Source organism: Centruroides sculpturatus, unplaced genomic scaffold (genome assembly GCF_000671375.1).
Source record: "Centruroides sculpturatus isolate CEXI.00-Female unplaced genomic scaffold, Cexi_2.0 scaffold134, whole genome shotgun sequence".
Lineage (NCBI taxonomy): Eukaryota > Metazoa > Arthropoda > Arachnida > Scorpiones > Buthidae > Centruroides > Centruroides sculpturatus.
The window spans coordinates 144,169-166,674 of record NW_019384368.1 but is presented as its reverse complement, the minus strand read 5'-3'; the positions used below and the strand labels follow the sequence as shown (position 1 = coordinate 166,674).

Genomic DNA, 22,506 nt, shown 5'->3' with positions numbered 1-22,506 from the left:
GTTGTTCGGAAGATCGGTGTTTCGGATAACCGATTATGTACGAAAAAATATAATTTATCCCATGATAAAATTTTTCTCCGTTGCGTGTCGCTTCGCGTTGAATTTTCGTCGATGTTATGCCTAACGAAGACTATTGTATCGTTAAAAATTATTTTTTTATTTTGTACGAACAAAATAAATATATTGAAAAATATAAAAACAATAAAAAATTATACTTCAGAAGTTAATTTAGTATAAAAAACGTAAAATATTTCAGCAGCCCAAGACATAGCCAAAGATTGCAGCGCCACAGCACTGGCAAAAATTTAAATTTGCCGACTGGAATTCTTTCGGATGATTGACTTTCGGATAATCGACGCTCTACTGTATTTGTATTATATTAATAAATTCATTATTCTGTATTTTATATTAAGTTTTATCAAATGAACTAATACAGTAAATAAATAAATCAAGACCAGATTACTTCATTTTTTCAATGTAAAATATTCATTTTATGCCTAATGGTCATTGCAAATTTTACAGTACTGTATCTACTATTTTTATAGATGAAATGAACTTAATGACATTTTTTAAAATCATATAATTCAATAGATAACTAATCAAAAAATTAATAAATATATTGATGAAAACGCAATTATCCGACTGATGCTATCAATTACCAATCAATGGTTAATGTCAAAAAAATTTTGAATTTTACTGATTTGATAATTTATCAAAATTGTATTTAAACATATTTGTAATTTTTAATGAAGAAATTTAAAAAACAATAACCTTTCACACTTTAATAGTCAAGCTTATAGAACATCTGTGTCAATTCGGTAATTTTATTTGATGTACAGTACACTTTCTATCTTTCTGAAGCAAATCACTATTAACTTAGTGATTTTCTTCAGAAAAAGTCTAGAATAAAGTCAAGCATACTCTATAAAAGAGACCCTACCATTTATACACTTCTAATAAATTACAAACTTCAAATGTTTATTAATTAATAAGAGTAGTTTTTTAAAGTTAAAGGAAATACTATTATGAAAATCGAAATTTAAAAAAAAAATCTTTAATTTTGTATTTGAACATGAACATTCGTTAATTTTGGAAAACTGTTCAAAGATTTTTCAAAGTGTTAATTAAGATTTACATAAGAAGAAATGTTAATTTTATTTGTACTCAAAACCATTACATTAAAGTAAATAAATATTGCAGTTAACACGTTTAACACAAAAGTTAAACGCGTAAAAAAGTTATCAAAGATACAGTCATGTAAGATATTTTTTAAGATTTATCGTTATATTTCTGTAAATGCGAATGAAATGTTACGTTTTTAAGTGATAACTCAATTTTTCGAGAAAATGCATCAGTGGACCGTCCTTGAATTTATCAAAACTGATTAAGTTAATGTCAGATCGATGCAATTTCAGAAATACTTCAACTAAAAAAAATTTTGCTGATATGTTCATTTTACCCAGTTCTGAATTATCTCAACTATCCCATAGATATGGTGTTGAAATACTTTATATTTACAGAATTTTCTTTCTGTCTGTTTCATTTATATTTAAATTCAAGAAAGTAAAACATTTAAATACTACACAAAATATTTTTTTTACAAAATATCAACTTATAAAAGTCTCTGCCTTTTTGAAAGTATATTTTTTGGACTGTTGAAATTTCTTAGAGTTGCAAAATGCATCATCATCTACTGACTTATCACTTATAAACAATTTAAATCTTGCTTTTCTATACAAAACACTTCATAAAAAAACACTTTAATAAGATTTTTTAAAGATTTTTATCGCTATGAAATAGCATAAACATTTAAAAAAGATCATAATAAAAGTTCACAAGATAAATTTTTGCTAATCATGACAAAAAACTGCTCTATTTTTATTGCTTCAAGTCAGTGCTATTCTATTGGAGGACCAGATTGATAACTAAAGGAATTTTTTTTTTAGTTTTAAATATTTTCATAAAAAAATAACTGTTTTTTTCATTGTTTATTACATTACTGTATAACACTTAATTTTAACTTCTAAATGGAACAGGACAGAGACATATTTGTTTTCTTAACATACAAATAGATTTTTCCTATGATATGCTTTGTTGTATAGTCGTCATTTTAAAAGAAATTGTAATTCTTACAAAAGTTGAAATTTTTAATATTTTTAATTTATATAAACAATTACTGTATAGCAAAATTTTACTATATTTAAAAACGTAATGTCTCACATAAAATGCAAAAAACAGTTAATTAACATTAAAAATTGATTTGTACACAAAATCATCTTTTAATTTTTGATTTTTTTAATTTTTTAAATTTATTTTTATATATAGCTCGTGACTTTAATGTTAAAAAATAAATAAAAACAATTTAGAACGAATAGAAGGTGTCCTATATTTTTACGAAACAGCTTTTACTGTCGAAAGATAATTTTTTTCCTAAATTTAAGTTAATGTAATAAAATAGGTTGATTCGTTTATTTCCGGATACTTATAAATTAAAATTTTCTATTCTTGTTGTTAATTATTATTATACGACTTGATATAAAAATCTATAATTGGAAGATAGAGATAAAACTATGACACAGAGTGCATTGCTGTCGTAGACGCTCCCCTTTGAAGCATACTTTACTCTTTAAACTGAACAATCAAGAATACAGGTAATAGACGATAGATAATAAATAAAGCACTATCTTAATCATAGTTTATCAATATTAACTTCGATAGGAATATCTGTATGGGGAGCAGTGACCGGAGTTTCGATCAAGGACAACAATTATGAACGGGTAGTTTCATTTCCCTCATTTAATAAAAATCGTATGCTATGCAGCGATGAACTACATAATATTTTAATAAGTAAAAACTAGTACAGCAACGTGTTCTTCAATAATAATACGGTCAGTAAGTAACGTGTTACGATTTTATTAGCCATAAAACAACAAGTTACTGTTCGGTGATAATTTTTTAGAACTATAAATAAATCTTGCAATTATTATATAGTTTATTAATTTATGTAGTGTTAAAATGTGAAAAAATAAATTATTTTTATAAGTTCTGCAGAAGAAAAAAACTCGACATCAATGATCTATATAAAATAATCTTATAAAAATGAAAAATATAAAAGTTAAATTCACTTGAACTATTTCTAGGAAAAAAAGAATCTAAAAATTCACTAAAATAATTAAAAATTAATTTGTAAAATTAAATATATTAAAGAATCTAATATAAAAAAATTTAATTAGATTTATAAAAGTAAATAATAAAATAATTACAAATTATATACATTTTTATAATTTATGATCAAAAATATTCTTACACAAATTATGAAATATATTTATGCAATTTTCGGTCAAGGATACGTTTCTGCGAGGGGAAAAAGAAAAAAAAGTCAAAATTTGTATTAAGTGTGATAAATTTGACCACCTTTCCGTATCAATGATATAGAAGTTACAACTGATAAATTACAAAACAGTCAATTAATTAATATATTTTAAGTAACTACTTGTGTAATTTACTTCAGCATCCACTCCACTCAGATAAGAAAAACTTTACTTAGTAATAAGATTTTAATTCAACTTTAGATAATATGTTTTTTAGAAAATATAATATGTTTAACTCTATTTTTAATTTTTTTAAAATGTATGTAAATATAAATTAACTTGAAAAAACATTTTTCATATAATAATTGTGTGACAAACAAGAACTAGTTTTACAAAATTTTCAGACTATAAAATGACACAATAATTCATACCATGTTACCCAATCGCTCCATTCCATTCAATACTCTAACATAAAAACAATTTAAATTTTTATTTAAAAAAATTACTTCTCTTTAAAAAACTTAATTACTAGTAATTATTAAAAAACAACCTTAAGAAATTTTTGAGATAAAATATAAAAAATAAAATGTACTAAATGCGGGACTTACTTGATGGTAACGAAGAGGGAAGCGAAGAAGATAAAGAGAGACATCATGTTTAAACAAGGAAGATGTGAAGTACGCGACTGATCTTAGCTTCGTAAAACTAGCATTTTAACCTGAATATCACCGAATAATCGTATACCTTCATTGATTGGCCGACTAATCGATGACGTTGGCAATGATAACCACGTGCTAGATCAAAGTTCTTCCGGTTTATGAAATATTTCCCGGTTTATTGTAACCATATGAATAATCTATATTCTCAACGTGAAAAATAGCATGCTCAAATTTATGTAATCCAACAGTAGGTTCATACAATAAATTTTTTAAAAAATTAAAAAAAAGGACGAAAACAATAGATTTTTTTAATACGTGTTTTCTAGAGGATAGTAAGATTATAAAACACGACCTAATTTTTCTTTTTAACTTTTTTTTATAAACTGATCTATTTTATCAAATTTTTATACCTCTTAAACCTGTGAGAAATTGATAAGAAGTGCCACAGTTCAATTGCTGTGCCACACACACAAAAGAGAAAGTGTTATTAATAGTAATTTTTGTTAGAACAATAATATCTATTTATTAGCAATTTTAATATATAATATATACAAATTCAAGCTGACAAATTTTACAATATTTACATTGTAAATGTGATATAGTATTATACAACTTAATTTATTCTTTAAACAATTGTTGATTCAAGAAAATTACTGATTTTCGGTTAAAGGAAAATATTTATAAATCTAAATAACTACAATTCGAAAATCTATTAAATACAGACATTTAAACAGTAGAAAGTGCAAATTTTACATTTAAACCCATAAAATCCTTTGATATTTAATAAATGCATTTTTAAAGAATACAAAAATGATAGAAATAAATCTGAATACAGTACTATTTTTTTTTAAATACAGTTAATTTCAACAAAATGGTGTTCTTTTAACCAGCTGTTTATTTCTTTGCTTTCAATGGCATCTCTGATGAAAGTTCTCGCATGTTCATACCGTAACGAAACTCTCACTCTTCTTTATGCAAATAAAATGTATGTGTGTTCAACTGTAAAGTACTAAACTGTATAATAATTCTGGAAGGAAACGTCAAATAAAGGAATTCCATAGAAGTGTATCACCGCCTGATCTGAGTTTTAAACGCTTTATTTATTTATTTATTTGCAATCATTTCGTTACACGTTTCAGCTGCAAGCCCTCCTCGGGCTACAAAAAACTAAGCGCAAAAAAATAATCAAAATAAAGCTATGAAAACTGACTGGAAATCTTTTGGCAAAACTACACTTTTACAAAATCCATTTATTTTGTGTATCTTTATGGTAGTAGAAAACAAAAAAAAAGCATTAATTTTGCTTTTCAAAAGAGTTTAATGTAGACGAAAATGCTTTCTAAGAGATATTAAAATATTCATTTGAATATATCCTGGTAGTTTGAATAATCTTACAATATTAATCGCTACTTGTTGAAAATATTTATCACTTCTTTCATGACATTATCAAAAGGATAAAATAAAAAGTTGTGTATTTTAATAACTTAAGAAATTTAGTAACAATTTCTCTTTTAAGTGTTCTTAATTGTACTATTCTCTCGAATAAATTAAAAATTTTTAACCAAAAACTAAAATCAGACATTTAGACTAATGTTTATCAATTTTACTTTTTACTTACGCGATCGGTGGATCGCGACCCACTGACTGAGAAACAGTAATTTAACTTATTTCGAGATATCGAATCACACAATTATCCACAATAACTGTAGTTCAGCATTAAATGTTTGAAATTAAACTAAAAATAAAATTACATGAAACTATAGTCTAACTTACAAAGAGTTTTCTATCTCTTGCGTTTTATGCCTCAAGCACTTTTTTTTTTTTACAAAAATTATTTCTTCAGATCGATACACTTCAGTTATTTTTAGTCATTTTCAATCATTCTGAAATCAAATAGCGATTTTAGTGTGTACGTCCTCGTAATATTGCATGAGACCTTAAAAATATAAATTTTCTTTCACTGGCGAATCAATGGATTGACTTCAACATTAATGTAAAAACTGTATATTTTAATATCAAAAAAATTGAAAAAAGAAATTATTTTCCTTAATAAATTTATATAAAAACATCAAAAAATTGCTCGACTTTTGTTTTAAACGTTAATATTTAAACACGAATTAGTAATATCGTCTACAGAAAAACTTAATATAATTCCGTTTATTGCATGCTAATTACAATTAAAAATAATTGAGATTTATTTTAAAGCGTATTCAAAATCCAAATATTTTGAAATCAAATCAGTAGCGCGTGACGGGCGTCACATAACACACTTTTTTTGTTAAAAGAGACGATATGATAAAGCAGATAAATTTGTAAAAATAAGGAAAAGTCTACTTTAAATAAATCTTATTTTTATACGGAAAAAAAACGTTCATTTTCGTTTGATAAGTTCTATATTAATTTTTTAAAATTATTTAATATGTTTTATAATTATGGTAAACATAAATTTGACCGAATTTCATCTATTTACATTAGTATTTATATATATAACAGGTGGATTGAAAATAAAATTTACTTAAAAATCAATTGAAAATTGTGTGTAATAAAATACATCGGATAAAAAATGAACAAAATTCGCATTTACATTATTTTTTATTGTAGAAAATCCAAATAAAATAATAATAATAATTTTGAAAATTATGATCTATCATGTAACAAATTTAAAATTCGTTTTTTTTTATTTAAAAAAAATTAATTTTAATCCAAGTTAAATTTACTAAATTTTTAAAAATATGTTTTTGAATCTATGTAAACCAAAATGATTCGAAAATATAAGAGATAAAAAGGAGGATGAGTTCAAATTCCTTTATGTTAATTTCATTTATCAGCGTAATAATTATAAATAAAATTTGAGTTTCAGAAAAAATCAAATGATAATTTGTGTAATTTAATTCACAAATTCTGATCTAATTCCTTTTCATCTCCCGTAAACAGATTTTGTAATTCTAATACCGATGAAATATATAGGTATAAATTTGAGTATCTTGGATGTTTTTAGAAATTTTGCAGAAAAAATTATCCATTTAAATGGATAATATAACTCAAAATCCATGGATACAGATGTTTCTATAGATGGTAACACATGTAAATAATGTACCTTATATTTAACTTCTAATCGAAGAAAGATGATTAAACGCATGTAATTAAAGATTACACATTCCTTGACATCTAATCATCTTTCTTTTTTAAGCTTTATTGAGCAATAAGATGACAGTTGCTGGGAACAGAGTTTTTAAAATTTTCTCATTAATCACTAAGTATAAGTTTAACGCAACTACATTAATCTGTATTGATTAAAGTCATAAATGAAACTGTCTTACATAATTGAGATTAACTGCCAAGTTCAGAACAGTTCCTTAAAATACGGACTTTTAAATATAATTGTGATAAAAAGAAATTTGGTTTTATTTTTATAAATTAAAATATTTTTAAGAATAAATTCAGTACAATGAGTAAACACGTATAATTTACCTTAAAATTTTATATATTTAGTTTAAACTTAGATCATTTGTAATAAGAGAAATTAAAATCTTATCTAATAAAAATATTTTTGCATTTATTCAGAAATAAACTGGAAAATAAGGTAAAGTGTTAAAGTCAGAATGTTAATTTCAGACAATTTTATCAACAGACGGCTGATACCAAGAGCATAGATTTCGATCAAGGACGTTGGTAAACGAAGAAAAACACGTAAACGTCTTTCAATTGCCCTATTTTTATTTCTAATTTTAGATATTTAATCAAAATAATATTAATTAGATCATAATAATTTATACCGAAAACATATTCCGCGAACATTAACGCATTCAAAGTTACTAGAAATTCGATATCGATTATTATAAACTTAAAATATAAATTTAAGTGATCGAATATGCGAATATGAACTAAATTAACCGTATGAGTAATAATGTATTTAAAATTTTAAATGTTAATAATAATAATAAAATGCTTTAATTTGAGCATAAATCCACATCTGTCTCGTTTTCCGTATGTTCAATATGTAATAATTGAAAGTTCATGTACGGGGAAAATATATCAAAAAATTAATTAATATTAGAAAATGAAAGCGCTAAACATGAATTTTGAGGCCGAATGACTAAATTTAAAAAGTAATTCAGAATTGAAATAATGCGCTAAAAACAATTTTTGGAATTTAAAAAAATGCCAAAAACAGCATTAAAATAAAAATTAATTTCAGAATGCAAAATGACGCCAAAAATATATTTAAAAAAAGCGAATGTTTACAAATTTTTCCATTTATCCTTCCGGAAATGTATATGTTAGCATTCATACATGCTGGTGGCAAAAGTTAAGACGATAAGAACAGAAAAAAAAAGTACTCCACTTCACCTGTTCACGCATTAACCAGTTGACGATCACATGATACAAAAAGTTCGATCGTAGTCCAAAAGAAAGAAGATTTTGACGTAATAATGACGTCTCATTTCGAAATATTTACATTAAATTAATAGGAAGAAAAAATTTTTAGAAAGTTTATTTCGAAATATACAAATTCGAGACGTTTACATAAAGTCGATTTAGATACGACCTTTTAAGGTAAATAAGTAAAAATTAAAAGTTGTTGAATTACGGAACTGATACAGGAACAAAATTTTAGATAACCGTTACTAGATGCAAAGGCTTCTCCTCTCTTCTGTTTTTAATATAAATATATAGGGGAGCAGAGTAAGATATGTATTTACTCCATCTTTATTCTTTATTTTATCGTAAAAATAAAATAATATGTGTAAAAATGTTTTACAATTAAAAATTTTAAAAATTAAATTTTTCATCTTTTTATTTTCTCCGTAGTAATTACATAACAGTATTGTTTTCCCGGCAACTTTTGGTTGAGTTATTAAATTGTTTTCGTAAAATTTCAAAATATATAATTCCAGATAACTTTATTTTGACATCTGTATACACAGTCAAACCAGTTATTACATTATCAGTTTATGCGAATTCCGTGTTAATGCGATGATAATTGCAGTCCCGAAGAAGAGGGTAGGCATTTCGATGTTAAAACGTTCGGTCAATACAAAATCACTTAACATGTAATACGAAGCTTGCATGAATTCGATAACATTTATGTTACGTCGTTTACTACAAAGCACACTGCTTCCAGTTTCCTCGAAGTTACACGAGCCACACCATGACCAGGAAGGAGCACACGTTTTTTTCGATTTTAACGTTAGACACATTAACAATGTTCACTCCTGTCCACACTTCGATAAATAATACTTTCTTTTATAGTCGGCTGCTTGGTAGTCTGAGAACCCGAACGATCAGTAAGATAATAAATACAGAAGTTAATACGACTGGAAAATTTTCTATTAAAATCTTATTTTTAATTTCTTTAATAACGGAAATAACGAAATGACTGAAGTACAGTATTAAATACTGTAATTTATTTGCAATTTTTATATTAAAAACAAATCGTTTCCATTGTGTTGTAAAGTTTTACACTTATTCCGCTGTTGGATTTCGAGGCTAGATTAGACTGTTATACATGTTGACATTCAAAAATCCGCTTTCTTCAGATTTCAGGCATGGATTTCGGAGCGTATTTTCAAATTTACCACGTTGGCGTGCCACTGTTTTCTGGAGGCGCCTAACTAAAATTCTTTAGAACTGTTTTATTTAGTTGATGAACATTAAAATTTCATTTGCTTTTCATTTAGTATTTAATTTTTCTTTCTTTAAAAGATTATACCAGTGAAGTTTTTAGTGAAGTTTCTTTCCCAAACTCCGTCTCGTTGAGTTGGTTTCCGTGTGTATCACGATTCGATGTAATGATCTAGGTTCGATGGAAAGCACACCTCCACACTGAAATTGATAATATTTACAGTTTATTTACAGATTCTATATGCAGAAAGTACAAGTTCGAAAACATAATATATATACAGGATAACAATGCGTGGTGACTCGCGTACTAGATTGGTTTCCGGGAACTGTTAAACTTTGGAGAGGCCTCAGTCAGCTTGTGGAGTTGGCTCAACTGCACGGTCAGTTCAGTCTCCGTACTAACCCATACCTGAGATGTTTGCCAGAGGAGAACACTCTTTCTACGCTCAGCGGGCTTCCCAAGTGCCTGAGACTACCGTGTACCAGTCTCTTGCCCTTCTCTCCTCTCTCGTTCGCCCCGCAATTTAAGGGTTTTTTGGACGGGGATTTCCGACCAATCACAACCCTTTCTTGCCCGAACAGCTTACACTTGGGTCCGCCGTCATCCGACGAGAGTGGAGCTTACATAAACGTCCGCTACTTGTTTATATTCAGTTGTTTACCATATACAAGTGGTATATTGCCCGACCGCACGTGGGTCCAATTGAAAAGGTCGCGCTTCTTTTGTTCCCTCTCTGCTAAAAGGTCAATACTTTACAATACAGGTATAATTTTCTGTTAAATATATACAGCATATATAACTATAAAAAATCCTGCATTCCTCGGATTCGAAGGTTGCCGAATTTTTGAATGTAAACTTGTATCTAGTTGCTTTAAAGCCGTATTCTATAGGTTTGAACAAGAGTTAATGAACTCCAGTTTAGATCTAACTCAACAGTTAACAGTCTTTCGTATTCAGATAAAAATACAACTCTAGAGTAAATATTTTAAAACTATTCTGCGTCTGAGATTTAACAAGTGTTTCTTCATAAGAGGCATTTTGATTGGTTGCAAGAAAACACGTGTATAGAAAATGACGGAAATACAAATCAAAATCAATGCACGTTGCAATTTTATAAATTTCGAAGAGGTTGTACTTCTGGAATTATTATTAATAAGGATTATTGTAATCATTATAAGACAATACTAGAATATAAAAAGATAGATGCCACTTCTTCCAAGCAGAAGAGATACCTGCCTAGGAAATATTAAGTAAAGAATATAAAGAAATGTTTCCCAAAGTGGTTCCTATAGGAGGTCCTTCGAAGCGCTAATGGGGTCCGTGACAAATTAAAATTAATTTCGGGGGGTGCATGGACAACGTCAGGAGGTCCGCGAAAGGTTTAATAAAAAGTAAAATAATTGTGACCTATTTTCATTATGAAAGTTAGTAATAAATAAATTGGTAATCATTTTTACGTCCTGAGTAAAATATAAGTATAGATAAATATACATAAAATACAAGTAATGACAAGTATTGCACGGTGGGAATACTAGCTGAAGTTGTCCATTTTGAAAATGGGCTCTGTACTTCATTTATTGCATACATTATGACACTTTAGAATTTATTTTGTTTGTTTATAGAATTTTATACAGTACATTTATTTAATTTTTCTTTCCAAAACAGTGATAATTATTAGTTGTTTTACGTAATTATAAAAACTATTTAATGATTAAAAATATACAATTAATTTATTTTGATCAAAAATATGTTTTTGTATGAAAATTCAATAGTTCAAAGTACAATAAAAACTAATTAATTTTATATTTTTGTAATGTAATAAATTACACACTTTTTGTTTTTCTATATTATACCTGTTTTTCAAAAAGCTTTAGCTAGTAATTTCAGTAAATATTACTTTAAATATCAAAATGTTTCCTTTATATTTTATTTTTACGTTACCATTCACGACATCAAAATCAAATTTCTAATTTTCTTATTATGTAGTTGCTTAGAGTTATTTCACTTAGGGGCTCATGGTCAGGTTTTTACTATGAGAAGGGCATAATAAATTTAAAAACCATTGGTGTCATGCCAAGGAAAAGTAAACAATTATGGGATTGTTATTAAAAAATGCCTTGAAAAAACATTGATGTTTAAAACTAGAGAAGGAAAATCATTTACGCTGACAAAAACAGATGAATTGGTAGAAAACTTACTTTCTATGGGAGTCCTAACACAGCCCTTAGAAATTAACTGTAACAGCAACACTCAACATAAAACAAGTAAGTATTAAGGTACTATAATATTTAATAAAATAATGTGTTTGAATTTTAAATTAATTCATAGCGTCTCAGAGATAAATAAGAACTCGACTGCGCAAGCATCGACTCTAAACCTCTGATGTTCTCGAGTAAGAGTTAACAATCTGTTAGGGTTACTTGAATATCAATTTCTTGCAAACTCTATATTTAACATTTATTTTAAATCTAACTCAGCGTACAAAATACGGTTATTAGTCATCGCTTTACCAACTCTAACTGATGTCAGAAACGAATACTTTGATCTTTCTTCAAGTCATTTTTCTTATTTCTTCTTATTTTAGAGCAATACACAATTTCATTTATTTCAATTATATCCAAACAAAATAACACAGTGAAATAACTAGAAAAAAATTTGACTTTTTTCACTGGATGTATGACCGTTGAGTTTTTGCAAAGTTTGCTTAATACAAACCTCGTTAATACAATTTTTAAGTCTTTTCAAATTTGTACTAACGAGGTTTGACTATATATATACTATAGTATTTACTCGAATGTAAGACTTATATTTATATTTACCTTAAAAATTCGTGCATATCTATTATTACTATTTACTAAAGTTTACTATCTCTGAAAATAGGGTGCATCTTAAATTCTATTATGCTGCCTCTCCACCTAGCGCGGTCGCCTGATGATTCAGAGCGACGCAATCGCTATCCTACGTGCCTTCATACTTCGCACGAAATGGAAAGCGATTTGCAGAAAAAGATTCAAGCATATAAAAATTTGGCACATTTAGCATGACATTTTTCAAAAAGATCCAAATTTGTAAACTGTACTGAAGTTACAAATATTTTCAGCTTTTTCACAAGTGTAGCATCCTGTTGCATCTGCAGATTTTCTTTTTAAATAAAATTTAGAATGATTTAAAAAAAATTTGCAAAATAATTTTAATTGTGAATTTGTATAATTACGTAACAACATTATGATCTTTTATCTCCAATACTGTTTTCTCCCATTTGCATCATCGTTACATCCATACTAATCAAAATCTTTTAAACAGTAAAAGTACATATTTCTAAAATAAAATAGAATGAAAGTAGTATAAATTCTTAATAAAAAAATATTTAAAAACCAATAGATCATTGATCTAAAAACTGTTTTACTAAAAAGGAAAAAAAAATATATATAGGTTAATACGTACTTCATGATATTGCCTTAATAGAAATTTTTTTAAACATTCAAAGATGAATTTTTTAGTGGAAGAACAAGTTTAAAAAATCAAATACAGTACAAGTGTGTTCAAAAAGTTCCAGAAATTATTTTAAAAAATATATATATAACAGTAAATAAATTTCTTAATATCGTAGCATTTAAAAAATAATAACAACTTCGATACACTTTCTTCAACGATTTCTCCAGTTAAATAAATATCTAGAAATATCAATTTCTTTCTGGAGAACAAAATTTTCTTCGATTTACCTTGTACGAGAGTTCTGTTGATTCGTATCATAGACCTGTAATTTTATTTTCAATTTTGGGTTTAAAAAAAAGACATTATAACTAAATATGATATTTGTGGTAAAATAGCAGTTTCACCTTTAAAAGAAAAACGATATGAATCAATAGAATTCATACAAGACAAAACGAAGGAAATTCTGCCATTCCAAAAATAAGCTGACTTCTCTTTCTCTATGTTTCCTGGATTGGAGAAATCGTTGGAGGAAGCGTATTAAATTTCTTTATATCCTAAAATATTTTGATTTTCTTTATCCATTCTTGAAAGATTTTTACACACAGCGCATTTACAACTTAAATAATAGTTCCATCGATACCTCACAGCTGGTAGAGCGGTAAAGTTGTGGAGGTATAAAACTACTGATACCCATAAGGTCGATGGTTAAAATCTGCCGCGACGGAAGTTATTTTTCAAGAATCAGTGACGTGGTAGTTATGACCCGAGTTACATTCTTTCTTATGACATGTCCTGGGTTCAAACTACAATTTTTTCTCAGCGAAACGAGATCTATGACCCATAATCTAAACTCCCTTACAATAAAAAAAACCTTTAATAATAATACATTTAATATCTAAATTTATCTTATAAATTGTCAGACGAAAGATTTTTTTTGTATGTAGAGATTCTAAAATGTATTTTAATTTTTTTATTAAAACTAAATTTTATCGACTATTAAATTATTACATAAAAATAATATCTATATTAAATTATTTTGACATTGAAATTATTTTAATTATTATAAAATTACTGATTCGCTCTTATGTGGTGAAGTTTCTTTTAACTGTACGTGTTCACGTGAATAATCAATGTAAATTCATATAATAAAATATAATTTTTCGTTATCAATTTTTTAATTTTAAGTAGTTTCTAAAATGGAATTTAAAAAGTTTTTAAATTTCTTTTTCTTCTTCGTTTAACTTAAATTAACTGCATCTATTACCTATATAATAAAGTTATTAGAGAGCGACTAATTGATAAATCTCTAATTAATTTGTTTGCTTTTTAAGAAACTATATTTTAGGAAGATAAACGATGGAATGCCGATGTTCATAATAAATGAACATTAATTTCATTATCATTGGAAAAATTTGTTTAATTTTTTTTATAATTTTATTTAATTAAATTAGTATATAAAAATTCCAAAGCTTTAAAGTTCATCATTTTATAAAAATACTGGAAGTCGTTTCAAGATAACAAGATTTACAAATCCTTAAATATCGAATTTGCTGGTGATAAAAATAAAACAATTTTAATACAAATAAACTGTAAAATAAGATTTCATCAGTAACGAAAGATTATTATTAGCTAAATTAAAAAAAAATGTAACTGGCAACTATTCATATGCTATAATTAGTATTGAATTATTTGGAAGCATTAGTAAATGTTGTTTGATTAGGAAATGGAAGCCAGACAATTGCAGATGCTAAATAGCAGAAACATTTCGGTGGCAGTAAGCATTAAGACGGTTTCACATAGCCAGCGATTTACGAAAAGTCAGAAGAAATTTGCGATAATCGCCATTATTTGATCGCAGTCGCTATCAAAACATCGCAACTAACCGTGATTATCGCAGCGCGACAATCTGTTTAGCGACAGAACTCATTCTCGCATATATCGGACTGACTGGATATAATTGCAGGGAGCAGTGAAAACGTATCCTCGTTTTCATAAGAGTGGAAAATAATCTCGATTTCTGCTTTAGTACTGTATTGTGGATTTATCATGGCGATATTATAATTTATAATACAGTATTATACATTGCAAAGAACAAGATGTAGAATATAAAGAAAGATTGATTTCAGAAGTCTTCAACCCAAGGAAATAACGACTCCGTTTTATACATCCATCTAATAAAACACACAAAAAGAAAGTTGTGCTTTAGGATTTGAATTAAAAAGTAGCGCCTTCATTTGAGATTTGATGTATTTTGAGATGAATTTCATAAGTATTCTGTCGTCGTCTTCTATGGCAGAAGACTAAGAACAGAAAAGTGTTAATATTAACAACTTATGTTTTAAAAGTGTTCTCCGACGACACAATGTCTGTATAGTAACTGAAGTAACTCGCAAGCATTCTGATAGGAATACAGCTTATGGTAGACATATTTGTAGCAGTAGTTTATCGCAATCGTAAAACCGCCTTTACTTATATTTGCGAGATCGCTGGTTCGCGTTTCGATTAATGGACTTTTTTTCAAATCAATGCAATTTTTATATAAAATAATTGTAAATTGCACGAGTTTATACATTTTAAATAGAAAATAAATAGACAGAAATAAGAATTTTCTCTTTCTTGAAAATGAATTTTCGAAATTGTATTTTTTAGAACTCGAATAACTAATTATTGGGGTGCAATTTTCAAATTGCAGATCTGTAAATTCTCAGTGTCCTCTCAGTCATCCTTCGTTAATCTCGAGAATTGAAGTAGATGAAAATCGAGACAGATATTGAAAGCTTAGGAGCGGGAGGCCCCGATTAACTATATACGAGCTTCCAGTGGCCCGGAAGTCACGTGATTTTTAATTTAAAAGATTAAAAACAGCAGCCAGGCATTGCGCCGAGGTCACAATAATATACATTCAATATTTTTTATAGTTTATAATCTTATTATTCTTATGTTATAACTTTAATTTATTTTTACTGTCTGCTTGTTTATTAGTTATGAAAAGAAAACGTTTATGATACTGGATGAGATTTTTTTTTAAATCTTAACTTAACGTATTAAGTTAACTAATCATATTGATTAAATGTGATAATCCTTCTCACATTTAAATTTATGTTAATTAATTAGAATATATTATTTTATTACAGAGATTAAGCTTTAAGCTTTCTTAAACAATGTAAACTGATGCATTTTAATGTCATCAATATTCTAATCTGAGTGAAATGAATATTGCGCTGTATGTGCTGCATAACTTTGTTTTCAGAAGCAATTTACAAATTAATATTCTTGTAAGAAAAGTATCAGTTCAATTTAATAATTTCTTTATTCAAAACGTGCGCTGCTAATAAATGTATGATTAATCGAAATCAGAGAAATTTTAATCTCAACATCCAAAACGAACAGAATCTTTTCTAACTATAATGAAAAAAATACAGCATGTAATTTACATGAAAATATCAAAGCATTTTCGTATAATTTCGTAAATTTTTTGCCTGTCTAAAAACGAAAATACAGAATTTTTTTTAAATTATAGTTTTAACCATATCTATTTGTATGGAGCTCAATAATAAAGCAGGTCCTTTTTTTTGCTCTTTTTTCGGACAAATAAAATACCTGGAATGTATATTAATAAAAACAGTTTCGTAGATTTTAGTTTTGTTAGTAAAACTAATATTAATTTATAGGAATAGAAATCATGGGCGTCCCAGAAAATTTTCCAGGAAGGTAAAGCTTGGAGACAAATAAATAAAAATTTCTTGATGTAATTATTTGTGTTTTTTCGCAAGTAGATTATAGAATACTGTACTGTATTGCATCAAACCATCCTATGGTCGAGAATGTGAGATTACATATCTCAATCAGTTTTTCGATTATAATTTGTGGATTTTTTTTCTCGATTCCAGGAATGGATTTTGCTGGGATCCAAGATCCAGAGTCCCATTTGCCCACTCTGCAGACGTCCATGATAAGAACCACTACGGACTCCTAAAAATCTCCAGCTCATCCTCTCGACCATATGTATAGTACTGTACTTATAATTTTGAAACAGTATTATTTGCACAAGTCGTATTATAGTAGTAATTACTAAAATGAAAACTGCGTCAAAACATAACGATAATAAGGAAAATATAAAAAAACACATTAAGACTTAAATGTAAATAAAACTAAAATGGACTTAATAGTAAAAAAAAGCCAGCAACGAGTTGCGTAACTTTCCCGGCAAAAAGAATTAAAATTGTATGTGGTGCCATCTGTTATGATATTTTATTTAAAAACTTATGTCTAATTATTACATAATGACAAAAGGCTCAATTTTTATGGTAGAGATGAGTTTTATTTTTAAAAAATTATAATGCTAATTACGAGCAAAGTCCTAATTAAGTCCGATTTCCTCGAGATATGACCCAAGATCTCCCTCTATCTTTCTACCCACTCGACATTTAACCACCAAAATTTAATAGCATCGATCCACCTAATAAACAAACCTCCTTACAAAATTTCAGAAATATTCGACAAAACGGCACATGAACTATCAAGCTTCAAAGTGGGTGAACAAAATCATGCCCCCCACACACACACATTAACATTCATACATACAGAAAAAAACCCTCCCACTTTATGCGATTGTTATATATATAACAGATTCGGTCAAAAAAGACCCCCGACCGATTATTTCTGTTATATATAACAGCCGGAAAGTAAAAATAAGAAGTATTATTTTCAGATAGGGTAGTACACAAACTTTACGAGCAATTGTTTACTGTGAAATCGCCACAATGCCAGGCTGCAATTTTTAATTTAATTTAAAGTATGTACTCTCCACCTCAAATGAGTAGTGACTTGCTACCAAGGTCAGCCATATTTCAACATAAGATGACATAAACCCAACCTAGCGTTGCTACCAAGCATCAAATGCCTTTATTTGACAAATTATATATATGTAACTTACAATGTGTCTTACATTAAATCTACGTAGTAATTGCAGATTTGAAAGCTCACGGTTTGTAAAATATTTCATATGTAGTGTGTCTAGATCTCTTTCATCTGGTTTGGGAGAGGCAAGCATCCCTGTTAAACTGTTTAAACATCCCTGTTTGTCTAATGAATAAAACCTTTTTATTCATTTAACAAAATATCTATACAACTACTCGTATATCAATAAGTTACAAATTCTGAAAGTTTATGTAAAATGAAGTACATTTAATATAGGATTTATTATTCTGACACTTACAGATCCCCTGTTGCGTTAAAGTGAAATTACGTTTTTTGACGTATCATCCGTCACACAATCTTTCTACTATACTCTTCTACAAAGTCGTATTTACGTAAAAAATGAAACATTAAAAAAACCATCAGAATTACGTTTATTAAAATATTTTAAATAAATTGGCTTCTTCCTCCTGAACACTAATATCATCCATTGGAAACAAATATAAATTTTTTTCGAAACAGACTTCAAATCTGCGACTTAGATCATTATTNTAATGTAATAAATTACACACTTTTTGTTTTTCTATATTATACCTGTTTTTCAAAAAGCTTTAGCTAGTAATTTCAGTAAATATTACTTTAAATATCAAAATGTTTCCTTTATATTTTATTTTTACGTTACCATTCACGACATCAAAATCAAATTTCTAATTTTCTTATTATGTAGTTGCTTAGAGTTATTTCACTTAGGGGCTCATGGTCAGGTTTTTACTATGAGAAGGGCATAATAAATTTAAAAACCATTGGTGTCATGCCAAGGAAAAGTAAACAATTATGGGATTGTTATTAAAAAATGCCTTGAAAAAACATTGATGTTTAAAACTAGAGAAGGAAAATCATTTACGCTGACAAAAACAGATGAATTGGTAGAAAACTTACTTTCTATGGGAGTCCTAACACAGCCCTTAGAAATTAACTGTAACAGCAACACTCAACATAAAACAAGTAAGTATTAAGGTACTATAATATTTAATAAAATAATGTGTTTGAATTTTAAATTAATTCATAGCGTCTCAGAGATAAATAAGAACTCGACTGCGCAAGCATCGACTCTAAACCTCTGATGTTCTCGAGTAAGAGTTAACAATCTGTTAGGGTTACTTGAATATCAATTTCTTGCAAACTCTATATTTAACATTTATTTTAAATCTAACTCAGCGTACAAAATACGGTTATTAGTCATCGCTTTACCAACTCTAACTGATGTCAGAAACGAATACTTTGATCTTTCTTCAAGTCATTTTTCTTATTTCTTCTTATTTTAGAGCAATACACAATTTCATTTATTTCAATTATATCCAAACAAAATAACACAGTGAAATAACTAGAAAAAAATTTGACTTTTTTCACTGGATGTATGACCGTTGAGTTTTTGCAAAGTTTGCTTAATACAAACCTCGTTAATACAATTTTTAAGTCTTTTCAAATTTGTACTAACGAGGTTTGACTATATATATACTATAGTATTTACTCGAATGTAAGACTTATATTTATATTTACCTTAAAAATTCGTGCATATCTATTATTACTATTTACTAAAGTTTACTATCTCTGAAAATAGGGTGCATCTTAAATTCTATTATGCTGCCTCTCCACCTAGCGCGGTCGCCTGATGATTCAGAGCGACGCAATCGCTATCCTACGTGCCTTCATACTTCGCACGAAATGGAAAGCGATTTGCAGAAAAAGATTCAAGCATATAAAAATTTGGCACATTTAGCATGACATTTTTCAAAAAGATCCAAATTTGTAAACTGTACTGAAGTTACAAATATTTTCAGCTTTTTCACAAGTGTAGCATCCTGTTGCATCTGCAGATTTTCTTTTTAAATAAAATTTAGAATGATTTAAAAAAAATTTGCAAAATAATTTTAATTGTGAATTTGTATAATTACGTAACAACATTATGATCTTTTATCTCCAATACTGTTTTCTCCCATTTGCATCATCGTTACATCCATACTAATCAAAATCTTTTAAACAGTAAAAGTACATATTTCTAAAATAAAATAGAATGAAAGTAGTATAAATTCTTAATAAAAAAATATTTAAAAACCAATAGATCATTGATCTAAAAACTGTTTTACTAAAAAGGAAAAAAAAATATATATAGGTTAATACGTACTTCATGATATTGCCTTAATAGAAATTTTTTTAAACATTCAAAGATGAATTTTTTAGTGGAAGAACAAGTTTAAAAAATCAAATACAGTACAAGTGTGTTCAAAAAGTTCCAGAAATTATTTTAAAAAATATATATATAACAGTAAATAAATTTCTTAATATCGTAGCATTTAAAAAATAATAACAACTTCGATACACTTTCTTCAACGATTTCTCCAGTTAAATAAATATCTAGAAATATCAATTTCTTTCTGGAGAACAAAATTTTCTTCGATTTACCTTGTACGAGAGTTCTGTTGATTCGTATCATAGACCTGTAATTTTATTTTCAATTTTGGGTTTAAAAAAAAGACATTATAACTAAATATGATATTTGTGGTAAAATAGCAGTTTCACCTTTAAAAGAAAAACGATATGAATCAATAGAATTCATACAAGACAAAACGAAGGAAATTCTGCCATTCCAAAAATAAGCTGACTTCTCTTTCTCTATGTTTCCTGGATTGGAGAAATCGTTGGAGGAAGCGTATTAAATTTCTTTATATCCTAAAATATTTTGATTTTCTTTATCCATTCTTGAAAGATTTTTACACACAGCGCATTTACAACTTAAATAATAGTTCCATCGATACCTCACAGCTGGTAGAGCGGTAAAGTTGTGGAGGTATAAAACTACTGATACCCATAAGGTCGATGGTTAAAATCTGCCTCGACGGAAGTTATTTTTCAAGAATCAGTGACGTGGTAGTTATGACCCGAGTTACATTCTTTCTTATGACATGTCCTGGGTTCAAACTACAATTTTTTCTCAGCGAAACGAGATCTATGACCCATAATCTAAACTCCCTTACAATAAAAAAAACCTTTAATAATAATACATTTAATATCTAAATTTATCTTATAAATTGTCAGACGAAAGATTTTTTTTGTATGTAGAGATTCTAAAATGTATTTTAATTTTTTTATTAAAACTAAATTTTATCGACTATTAAATTATTACATAAAAATAATATCTATATTAAATTATTTTGACATTGAAATTATTTTAATTATTATAAAATTACTGATTCGCTCTTATGTGGTGAAGTTTCTTTTAACTGTACGTGTTCACGTGAATAATCAATGTAAATTCATATAATAAAATATAATTTTTCGTTATCAATTTTTTAATTTTAAGTAGTTTCTAAAATGGAATTTAAAAAGTTTTTAAATTTCTTTTTCTTCTTCGTTTAACTTAAATTAACTGCATCTATTACCTATATAATAAAGTTATTAGAGAGCGACTAATTGATAAATCTCTAATTAATTTGTTTGCTTTTTAAGAAACTATATTTTAGGAAGATAAACGATGGAATGCCGATGTTCATAATAAATGAACATTAATTTCATTATCATTGGAAAAATTTGTTTAATTTTTTTTATAATTTTATTTAATTAAATTAGTATATAAAAATTCCAAAGCTTTAAAGTTCATCATTTTATAAAAATACTGGAAGTCGTTTCAAGATAACAAGATTTACAAATCCTTAAATATCGAATTTGCTGGTGATAAAAATAAAACAATTTTAATACAAATAAACTGTAAAATAAGATTTCATCAGTAACGAAAGATTATTATTAGCTAAATTAAAAAAAAATGTAACTGGCAACTATTCATATGCTATAATTAGTATTGAATTATTTGGAAGCATTAGTAAATGTTGTTTGATTAGGAAATGGAAGCCAGACAATTGCAGATGCTAAATAGCAGAAACATTTCGGTGGCAGTAAGCATTAAGACGGTTTCACATAGCCAGCGATTTACGAAAAGTCAGAAGAAATTTGCGATAATCGCCATTATTTGATCGCAGTCGCTATCAAAACATCGCAACTAACCGTGATTATCGCAGCGCGACAATCTGTTTAGCGACAGAACTCATTCTCGCATATATCGGACTGACTGGATATAATTGCAGGGAGCAGTGACTACGTATCCTCGTTTTCATAAGAGTGGAAAATAATCTCGATTTCTGCTTTAGTACTGTATTGTGGATTTATCATGGCGATATTATAATTTATAATACAGTATTATACATTGCAAAGAACAAGATGTAGAATATAAAGAAAGATTGATTTCAGAAGTCTTCAACCCAAGGAAATAACGACTCCGTTTTATATATTCATCTAATAAAACACACAAAAAGAAAGTTGTGCTTTAGGATTTGAATTAAAAAGTAGCGCCTTCATTTGAGATTTGATGTATTTTGAGATGAATTTCATAAGTATTCTGTCGTCGTCTTCTATGGCAGAAGACTAAGAACAGAAAAGTGTTAATATTAACAACTTATGTTTTAAAAGTGTTCTCCGACGACACAATGTCTGTATAGTAAATTGT

The 22,506-nt window shown here is 27.5% G+C and overlaps 1 protein-coding gene across 3 annotated transcripts in view; it reads right to left on the bottom strand.

The window, feature by feature from the left end:
- LOC111613056 (glycerol-3-phosphate acyltransferase 1, mitochondrial-like) overlaps positions 1 to 22,506 on the bottom strand; it is a 74,900-nt gene that overhangs the window by 21,368 nt on the left and 31,026 nt on the right. The window contains exon 1 of one of the 3 annotated variants that reach the window (XM_023354356.1): positions 3,920 to 4,237. The exons of the other annotated variants lie outside the window; for them this stretch is intronic. Coding sequence (XP_023210124.1) covers positions 3,920 to 3,966 — 47 coding nt within the window. The 5' untranslated portion in view covers positions 3,967 to 4,237. Of the gene's footprint in view, positions 1 to 3,919; positions 4,238 to 22,506 lie in introns of those variants that run through there. 3 annotated transcript variants of the gene reach the window in all.